At 44.8% G+C, this 11,030-nt stretch overlaps 1 protein-coding gene across 1 annotated transcript in view; it reads right to left on the bottom strand.

The window, feature by feature from the left end:
• Positions 1-737: 737 nt before the first annotated feature.
• LOC308280884 (anoctamin-9-like) overlaps positions 738-11,030 on the bottom strand; it is a gene marked incomplete at both ends in the record, with an annotated part of 31,925 nt that continues 21,632 nt past the window's right edge. Inside the window, 4 exons of the mRNA XM_080755194.1 lie at positions 738-835; positions 3,032-3,089; positions 7,849-7,960; positions 9,944-9,980. Of these exons, the coding sequence (XP_080611320.1) occupies positions 738-835; positions 3,032-3,089; positions 7,849-7,960; positions 9,944-9,980 (305 nt within the window). The remainder of the gene's footprint in view (positions 836-3,031; positions 3,090-7,848; positions 7,961-9,943; positions 9,981-11,030) is intronic.

Below are 11,030 nucleotides of genomic sequence, written 5' to 3'. Positions count from 1 at the left end.
ATACTTGGAGATCCCTATCTGAACCAGCCATCTGGCCATGCAGTGATATATCGATGACATCAGGGATCTTCATATATGGGTATAAAAGGGATTCTGGGGAATACCCATATATGGACTTTTACATCTGTGATATCACCTGTGATGTCACAGTGATGTGTCAGGGGAACCACAGTGTCAGGCGTGACCTACATACAGCCAAAGATACGCGGACAAGATGTGCCGGTTTTCATAGTAAACTTGCGACCTATGGTCGCAATAATAAAAACTAAGCATTCTGGGGGAAAAGGTCAGTTACACTAGAGGCATAATGACTACATTGGGAGGAAAAAAGTGTAAAACTAATTTTCTACCACTTTTTGTGGTCACATGTTCAGATACTGGATTCTGATTGGCTTAAAACAGTGGTAAATCTGTCAACAACCTTGAGTTGGCTCATGGACCCCGCCCACTGTTGTGTTGCAGTTGATTGTAACTAAATAACCTTGCAAGTTACAACTGTGTTTTCTTTCATTTATATGGTAGAAGTGGTAGAAAAGCAATTTACCATTCAAGGGTCGTGGGTTGTTGGCTGATTTACTACTGTTTCAGGGTTGTTTGGCACTCGGCTTCGTCTCGTGCCACAACCCTGAAACAGTGGTAAATCAGCCAACAACCCACTCCCTCTCATGGTAAATGGCTTACGTCTGCTACTCTACTCAAATGTGTTCAACTTAAAACCAATCAATGAGTTTACTTACGGGAAACCAAACTCAAAGATGCTGTTGATGGTTTGTTTCAGCACCATGATCATGGCCATCTGTATGAACAGGTCTGTGAGACAGCCACTGGGATGGCACTGTATAGGAAATAATATATAAATATCATATCTCTGCTGTCGGGCCGAAAACTCCTAACTCCAAAATGTTCATTTTCGGGAAAATGAGCTCAAGTGGAGTTAGGAGGTTTTGACCGAAGGGCTTTTTACTACTTCATTCGTTCAATATTATTTTAACCAACACACAGACGTAAAGGGTGTTCAATAGAGAGTATGCGCATGCATAAAGAGAATGGCAAATCGAGTGGCAAATTGAGTGGCAAAGTGAGTGGCAAAGTGAGTTTAACGTCGTTTAACGTCCTTTAATGCAATCAGATAGGACTTTTCTGTTCGGATATATGGGCTGTCGAGGCCAGAAAGTAGTGTTTTGCCACTCAGTAGGCGTTCCCGCATAACTTCCGGGTATGATGATGATGTCATGTGCATACCCTCTATAGAGCATCGCAGTTGAAGCCCCACCCCGTCCTCACTCTGGTGTCGGAAGCGTTTTCCGCATTCATTTCTTCCATAGACGTTTCATAAAGTATTTATTAAACGTTTTTAAGCCTTGGACAAAGCCACCTCGGCTGGAGAGGGATCATGTCAATATTCAAATTTTTTTGAATGCAAAGATTAATTAGGAAGCTGGAAAAAAAGGGCAGGGTACAAGACTGTGTACATCATTATTTTTAAAATTGCGGAAACTACACTCCCAGAATGCACTGCGAATGTTGTTGTTTCCTGAAATAGAGCCCTTAAATCACGCTCAGTTTAGTTATCCAGGCCAGCATATGGCCTGAAGTGTTTCAGTAGTGATTGTCATCTCTGTGGTCGCTCTTATCGTCATCCTTAACATAGTGCATCATATTTGTAAAAGAAAGACGATCGCTCACGGAGTTCTGCTGATGTGCAATAATCCGCCGGGAAGACAGGGGGCAGTAGCTACTTCCGCGGGTAACCGCAAGATATGTGAAAGAAGAAGAAGCTAGACCAATCACAGACGTCGATTTCACCGGCTGTACATGTTTAGCAGTATGGGAATTGCAGTTCTTCTCCGTGCGATCTTGATTAAAACGTGTTTTTACTAAAACTAGAGTGATTGCATACATACTCGGGGGTTCTACAGGAGCATATAGAACCATTTTACAACCACCAGCCTAGTGGTAAGTGTACATTGAATTGCTACGACTTTGTGGCTGATAATGAAAAACCCTATGGTGAAAATGAATGGAAAATGGACTTCCGACACCTCACTGCGATGCTCTATAGCACATATTTATTGAAAAAAAGAGAAGGCCAATCGGGTGGAGTTAGCTGGTTTGGCAGAAAGTGTGGAGTTAGGAGGTTTTGTCCCAAGCACTTTTTACTACTTTCCATTGGTTCAATATTATTTTAACCAACTCTCAGATGTAAAGAGTGTTCAATAGCCCTGATTTATGCCAACAACCTCAAAAATCTCAAACATGGAGTTAAGAGGTTTTGGCCAGACAGTGACGATATCATATAACTAGACTGCAACTCATGGGTGTAGCGTTCATATAAGCTGGGTTGCCCGGCCGTCAGCTAATGGTCAGATCACATGGATCTTTAGTTTATTAGGACATGGACGCACTTTGCATGCTCCGCCTCTAGGTGGGGCAGGCGGGGCCCATTTAAAACTTTATCATCATCAACAGCTGCCCATCGGTACACAGTAACACTATGTCATCATCAATCACTTGTCAACACAAGCCAGCTAGCCTTCAGCAGTACGTTGTTTACACATGGCTTAATCATGAGTGGAAATGCATATAAACTGCCCAGCAGTAATTCTCAAAATTGAAAAGGATTAAAAACTACTTGAGAAGCACAATGGGACAAGAGAGACCTACTGGACTGGCCATGCTGTCAATAGAAAGGGAACGTGGATAATGTTGCAGAGCAGAAAGGCTTCTGGAGTCCCCTTCAAATAGGCCAATAAGATATACGAAATTGCATAGTTGTTGTAGGCTAGAGCTCATGGGCTAATGTTTCCTATAAGCAGTTCACCAATCTAACTATTGATATTTTAATACTGTGAGTGTTGCTCATAGGTGCTGTTTTGATTGATGTAGTTGTCATGGTTGCTTTCCGCTATGGGGGGGGGGTGCAAGCCCTCAGACAGAACCTTGGGGGCTGGTGGTATAATAATATATAATATAATATAAGTTACATATTTTTACTCTAAATAAATATAATAAGGTAGATATTTTTACTCACCTCTTCCAGCCTCCACTTCCCTGCGATCCTCACATAACCCCCTGGATGACCGTTTATCCTGTCACGTTAAAACATCAAACATTTGTATAAATGTACCATCCATAATCATGTATCATGTATGTAAAGTGCGCTCCCCGTGGGCAGTCGCAGCCTAGTTTCAGCTCAGCAGTTTCTTTAGTTTTTTAGTTTTTTCTATCTTTTTCCCCCGTCCTTTCTTCCATTTTTTTGACTCTTATTATTGCCAGTCTTGGCACCTTTTTAGGGTTCTCGTTTTTTTTTTTCAGTTTTTTTTTTATATCTTTTATCCGTGTTTTGTTTGTTTGTTTGTTTTTTTCCCCCACTGTCCGTCCGGCTGGCGGTACAGTGGAATACAGTAGAACAATAGACGGGCCTTCCTTTTTTTCAGGCCCAGGCGCTCGCCTTTCTTTGGAGACGTGAACTGATACGTGGATCATGGACATGTGCTGTGGAGATAATTAAGGACTTGTTTTTTTATCGTCTCACGGCCGAGGACGTGGCGCTGAGCAGCGGAACGGTTAATGGACACTTTTACGCACGGCGCGCAGCAGCTGAAACCTTCTCTTTTTTTCTCGTGCCTTTTGCCTACGCGCATCGATGCGGTCGCAGCAGCAGGACTAGTGGTAAACCTCTGATTTATGGACATGAGCTGTGGCGATAAAGAAGGACTTTCCGTCCGTGTGATCACGGTCGATCTGGCCGTGGACGTGACGCGGAACGTATCAGCGCATAGCGCGAATACAATACAGCAGAGAGTTTCTTTTATCACTCAAGGACCAGCCCTCCGTGCCCCCAAAAGACATTGTTTTTCCCAACTGCCGGACTAGAAGTCGGGGGAGAAGTAGTGGGCTTCACAAGGGAGAAAAACACAGCGGGTGCCCACGAGGTGTCAACGCAACAATTTCTTTGATGTCGCTGGAGGCCCACGACACGTTGGACGCGTTTACTGTAATTACAGTATAACTTTATATCTCACCGTTAGGTCGGGGCTACGCCTGGATGTAGCCCATTAGCCGCTAGTCGCTTCCAGTCGACGCTGAGAGCATCGCGCGGCCGTTTTTCTCCGTATACTCCAATGCATTTCCCCATCTTTAAAGCCCTTTATCTCCGATGTTTGTTTTATGGCTAAAACTGTGGCCGCGTGCGGCAAAATGTCCAAATTTTGATCGGCAGTGAACAGCTATGATCAACACTAGCCCATACAGTAAGTTACACAATAACATCCTGTCTGCGCTCATGTGACCAAGTGACGTCATCACGCATGTATTGACGCAACAGGGCCTCGCAGTCGATGTGTTAAAAGGCTATTTATTCCCGCTATTGTTCTGGGAAACGTTAGATCCATTCAAAATGACCGCAGAGCAGACGAATTGGCTACCCTGATTTTGTCACAAAGTGAGTACTCGAGTGCTAGTCAGATTTGTTTAACTGAATCTTGGTTAAATAGTTATTGCCCAGACGGGCCAATCTCTGCCGATGGTTTTACGCTGATCAGATCAGATTGGGTGATTGAAAAAGCCAATGGGAAATTTAAAGGGGGGGGGGGGGGGGCATTGCTCTTTATATCAACAAGAATTGGTGCACGGAAGGGAATGCTACAGTGAAAAAACAGATTTGTAACTCAGATATTGAACTCCTGGCGCTTGTACTGAGGCCTTTCTATCTCCCACGGGAATTCACATCTGTTGTCCTACTGACTGTGTACTGTCCGCCCAGCGGCAGTACAGCGTCTGCACGAGACACTATTGTTTCCACTGTGGCTAACTTCCAGACACATTATCCCAGTGCTCTCATTCTGGTGAACGGTGATTTTAACCAGGTGAAAGTCTCCGGTGTTCTGCCTGATTTCTCCAAATATGCCACTTGCAAAACTAGAGGTGAAAACACACTTGATCTACTGTATGCTAATGTCAGGAATGCATACAGCTGTGTCCCCCTCCCGCCTGTTGATGGCTCTGATCATTCCATGGTGAAACTGGTCCCATCCTATCTACCAGTGGTGAGACGGGTTCCAGCTAGAACTAGGAATGTGCAGTGCTGGTCGGAGGAGGTGGAGGAGAGACTCAGATTTGAATTTGAGATGACAGATTGGGAATCATTTTTCAGTGAACATGGTGAGGATGTTGATAGCCTTTGTCAGGTCATCACAGATTACATTGTTTTTTGTGAGAATGCATGTGTTCCTATTAAGAAGGTCCGCTGTTTCTCTGACAATAAACCGTGGATGACAAAGGAAATCATTGACCTCCTTAAGAGGAAAAGGGATTTGTTCCTGGCTGGGGATCTAGAGGGGGTGAGGGAGGTGGTGGGCGAGCTGAAAGTAGTCACAGCTCAGGCTAAGGTGTGCTACAAAGCTAAGCTGGAGAACTGTCTGCAGGAGAACAACACTAGACAGGTGTGGGGGGGTTTCAGAAAGATCACTGGGTACGGCTCTGCTAACTCAGCTGGCAAACGAGATGAACCTTTTTTTCAACCGGTTTGATGCTGCTGCTGCTGGGTCAACCGCTGGCTGGAGAAATGGTGACCTCAGTAGCCACCCTGTTCCCCCCTCTCCTCCTCCCTCTCCTCTGACCCTCACCATTGAACAGGTGCAGCGCCTACTCGCCCAGACCAACATCAGGAAAGCTGCGGGACCCGACAAGATCAACTCTCGGGTGCTTAAGACCTGTGCAGAGCAGCTTGCAGTCCCCTTCACACATCTCTTCAATCTCTCCCTGAGGACGGGGAGGGTGCCGCAGCTGTGGAAGTCCTCCTGCATTGTCCGGGTGCCTAAGAAGACCCGTCCCTCTGTCTTAAATGACTACAGACCAGTTGCTTTGACCTCACAGGTCATGAAGGTCTTTGAGCGGCTGGTACTGAACCACCTGAGACCAAAAGTTAGTGAACATCTGGACCCCCTTCAGTTTGCTTATCAGGCCGACATCGGGGTCGATGGCGCCATCACCTACATGCTCAACAAGGCCCTCACCCACCTCGAGGATCGGGGCTGCACAGTCAGAATCATGTTTTTTTACTTCTCCAGCGCCTTCAACACTATCCAGCCTCTTCTGCTTGCGGAGAAGCTCGCGCTGATGGGGGTGGAAAGGGGCCTGGTTGCATGGATTACGGACTACCTCCCGGGCAGACCGCAGTACGTGAGGCTGCAGAACTGTAGATCTGATGTGCTGGTGAGCAATACAGGTGCCCCGCAGGGTACTGTACTCTCTCCTTTCCTGTTCACTCTCTACACTTCTGATTTCCGCTTCAACTCCAAGACCTGTCATCTACAGAAGTTCTCAGATGATACCGTGGTGGTCAGCCAGATCTCTGGTGAAAACACGACTGAGCATGATGGTGTGGTGAAGGACTTTGTGCAGTGGAGCGAGGCCAACCATCTCCAGCTTAATGCTAGCAAGACCAAGGAGATGGTTGTGGACTTTCGTAAGACTAATCGTGTACCCCCGGTGCCTAGCACCATAAACGGAGAGGTGGTGGAGTTTGTGTACAACTACAAATTCCTTGGGATGCACCTGAACAGCTCTTTGGACTGGTCTGACAACGCTGAGGCGATCCTCAGCAAGGGGAAGAGCAGGCTGTTCCTCCTGAGAAGACTGAGATTGTTTGGCGTGTGCAACAAGATGCTTCAGATGTTCTACCAGTCAGTTATGGGGGGGGGGGGGGGGGGGGGGGGCAACAACAGAGCGGGTGACACTGCCAACCTCAACAGACTGGTGAGGAAGGCGGGCTCTGTCGGGTCCTCCTTACAGGGGGTGGAGGGAATAGCCAGGGTGCGTACAGCTAGGAAGCTGGTCGCCATCTTGGAGAACTCCTCCCATCCCCTCTACCCTGAGATCTTTGGTTACTGGAGTATGAGAGGAAACAACCGCTTCCGCTACCCAGGAAGGAGGTGCGAAAGACTTGCAAAGTCCTTTGTGCCGGTCACTGCACTGACTTTGGTCACTTATTTTCTGGCCCTGCACTATTGGGTTGTGTTGGTTGTACTGTGTACTATTGCTGTGTTGATATGGCGGTGTGATACGTGTTGCATGACTGCATTGACTTTTTTTTAGTTTGGCACTGTTTGTTAAGTTATGCTTTGAGTATAGCTTTTTGTGTGTGTGTGACGTGTCACTTATGAGCGTTGAATGTTTTGTGGTCACTTTATGTATATATCCTTCTTTTTTTTTCTTTTTTTTTGCAATAGCTTGACAATGGACACTTGTTTATATTTTCTTTTTTTGTGCTTGCTTTTTGGACTGTACTACAGTACTACAGTACTCTTTTTCTTACTTCTTTGTAACTTGTAACCTTAAACTGCTGTGCTGCCTCTGGGCAACTGAATTTCCCCCGTGGGATAATAAAGGTATCTATCTATCTATCTATCTATCTATCTATCTATCTATCTATCTATCTATAAACATTATTGTTACACACATACCATTAAGAGATGTACCATAATGTGTACTGTACACAAAATGTCTTTGTTGAGCCAAAGAAATACATTTGCATGGATTAAAGCAAAACAAAATCTCATGACAACATTTTATCAATCCTAATCTGCGTGAAAGGACATGTTTGAAATATCCCAGATAATTAGGGTTTTATGGAAGATACTCCTGAACATGTATTCTATAATAGAATACATGTTCAGGAATAGAATTTCTATTGCTATAGTTTGACCACTTCAAATACTCTAATATATATAAAAATAAACCCAATGAAAATAGCCCTTCTATAAGCTTACAATACGTCACAGACTCGTTGTGAGCTAGATCTGCTATTTTCAGACAGTATCTCCATAGAATGTTGTTTTTACCCACCTGCCCAGGAAGAAAGCCACGTAGATGAGAGAGGAGAAGGAGGTGAAGAACTGGAAGATGAACATCTTGAGGGCAAAACTCTTCTGCAGGCAGGCAAACGTCCTGTTCTCCTCTGAGAGACAATAACGTAAATGGTTATAGCGCCTTCATCCAATCATTACATAGATTGTGCATTACATTCATACATTCACACACATACTACACCGATGGCTGAGGAAACCATGCAAGGCAGTAAAGGTATATGAGACTATAACCCACACCTTGAATCAGTTTATATGAAACCCAGGTGCGTTATTTCTTTCCACAGTGTTCCACAGTGCACCAATTATCTGTACCTGTGTTGTTTCTTCAGCCTGGCCGGGAACTACTTTCTTGTAGCTGGGGACTACTTTCTTGCAGAGCAAACCTTATTGTGTATTATTAGTGAAACAGAACAGTTTTAAATGGTACATGTCTATGATTTTTCATGTTGCCATATTGTAACCGCTTTAGAAAAGCAATAAGCCACGCAAGGCTTGTGGTTACCTGTATTTTACACCGGCTGAGAGGGTTAGAGACTAGAGCATAGCACAGGTCTTCCAGGACCCAATAACCCGAGACCCGAACCGAGACCCGAGCCGTTTCGGGTCTAAAATATTCACTTGTCCCTCGGGTTAGGGTAGGGTAGGGTCTAATTGCCTCGGGTCCGTTCGGGGCTGTCCAAAATGCAGGATCCGAAAAGGATCCGAGAGGACCCGAGATTTAAACATATATATCCTTCAACTTTAAAATATATATTGTTTTTAATGAGACATGCATTGTAATACGCTCCCAAATCCATATTATCGTCTGTTCTGGCTTATTGAGTGAGTCCCGTTCAGCGCATCCAATCTCAAGCGTTGCGCTGCTGCTGCAGTGAAAATCACGGAGGGCTTTTTTTTGCGAGGTGAAATACAAACAAAGGCCACCTGGCTGGAAGATGCAGGTTGGAACGTCATTTAGCCTATATGGAACATGTTTCTGGACATCATCTGCGGGGACGGGCGACATAAAGTCGACGAAAATCTGTCTATCTGCAACACAAACGCACCGACGCAAGCCAGCTGAGTCTCGTCTCTGTGATCAGCCACGTGCACATACAGACATAAAAGGGGGCTTGAGCCCCTGCCCTTTTATCCGTCTGTAAAAAGTGCCCTCTTCAGACCATGAATGATTTTTTTTACATTGGTAAAATAAATTCAAATGTCCCCGGGCCCTTTCCATATCATAACTGAAGCCTTCAGTTACATTTCTAAAAGGCCCTTTTAGAAATGTCTGCCCCTGCCTCTCTAACATTCTCTGCACGTCCCTATCTGTGATCATTCTGACGGGCAGCCGAGAGCGCAGGAGGAGGAAAGTTTTGTGATGCGAGCTGTGGTGTCGTGCATGGACACTATGGACTGTAACATACTCACAGCCTGGACAGGTTTGTGTTTGTTGTGTGATGTCATGTCACAGTGATTGTTGAGCTAGGGACAGAGTTCAAGATTTTCTGCATAATGCACGGCTTTGCACGCACGGCATGCGTCGCAACTCTCCGCTGATGGCTCGCCTATTCTGAGAGGCGGGCGAGGTGCGCTCAGCGCCGCTTACTGCGCTGCTGCGCTCTGTCAAGCGTCTGCTACTCTTAAAGTAGCCTAATATTGAAAAATAAGCATAATATAGCATCGGACAAAGACACTGCAAGATCGGGTCCATTTTCCCCGGGTCCATTTTAGGGTCGGGGCCAATTTAATTCGGCTCTGGGTCCAATTTAATTTAGCTTCGGTTCGGACCGGATCCAACCACTATCGGATCCATTTCGGGCCGGGGATAGAAAATCTGTAGTTTTCTCGGGGCCGGTTCGGCTCGGTCCAAATTTCCTCGGTTCCATTTCGGCTCGGATCCCATTTTTTGGACCCGTGCTACCCTCTATTAGAGACACTCGGCTGCGCTCGTGTCTCCCTACGCCTCTCAGCCGGTGTAAAATACCAGGTAACCACTCGCCTCTTGTGGCTTATTGCTTCAATAGAGCCTTGTTGAAGAGCTCTCTGTCATACTGTCATATGAGAATAGCAGAATATTTGTGTGTTCTCACCTAATTCAGACAGCTTCATGGCCACCTTCCTGTTGACCTGGAAACAATGAACACAAGGTCAAAAAGGTCACAGGTGCAGAGTTCATCTGAAGTTAATTTAATTAAAAGTCCCGCAAAGCTTGGCCAATGTGACCCTGGGCGTACAACTACCTTAAGATGAAGAGAAAGCCACGAGAAATAAAATGAAACATCATAGGGAAATAGTAGGTTAAAAACAATTGCATACTGAGGTAGGGAGATTTAAAAGCATGTTATTAAATTGACCATAGGATATTGGTGCATTATTTTTTAGCATGCATTGTAGATTGTTCCATGAAACGGGAGCATCAACTGTCTTAGTTTAGTTGTAAGTTCTGAAATGTGATGATTAAATGTAAGTTTATCGTCCAGCCAAATACCCAGATATTTATATTCCGTAACTCTGTCAATGGAGGATCTACTTAGAGTATCAATATGAAGACAGTCGGTATTTATAGTTTTGGCTCTTGAAAATAGCATACATTTTGTCTTGCTTGAGTTTAGAACTAGCTTAAGTGAGATGAGAGCTTGCAGGGTGTTAAAAGCATTTTGTAATTTTTCCATTGCTACTTCAACAGAATTGGCTATACAGTAAATAACAGTATCATCTGCATAATTATTGATGGGATTTACTATCTTTTAATTTGGATACTATGATATTTATGTAAATAGTGAAAAGGACTGGACCCAAAACTGAACCTTGGGGCACACCTTTAGTGACTTGCAAAAATTCAGATTGGGAATCCACTCCTCTGACACATTGGCGCCTCTCTGTTAAGTAATCACTAAACCAACGATGGGCATTAATATCGAGACGAATATTTTTCAATTTATCCATAAGAAGTCTGTGATCCACATATTAATGATGACATCATACCCATGTCATCACAGTGATGATGATGATGTAATGATATTAACTCCCAAGGAGCCAAACTCGTTCAGTAACGAGTTAAGGCCACTAGGTGTCACCATGCCAAAAGGAGTTGTCTCGTCCCTGGACGAGACAACGAAGGGTTAACTGTACGTGCAGCTGCCTGCCCTCTGAATGACCCCGTAGCAGAGAGGGAGA

The sequence above is a fragment of the Nannobrachium achirus genome, assembly GCF_963921795.1.
Source record: "Nannobrachium achirus genome assembly, contig: SCAFFOLD_422, whole genome shotgun sequence".
Classification (NCBI taxonomy): Eukaryota; Metazoa; Chordata; class Actinopteri; order Myctophiformes; family Myctophidae; genus Nannobrachium; species Nannobrachium achirus.
The sequence above is the reverse complement of the archived record's forward strand: the minus strand, read 5'-3'. Positions and strand labels throughout refer to the sequence as shown.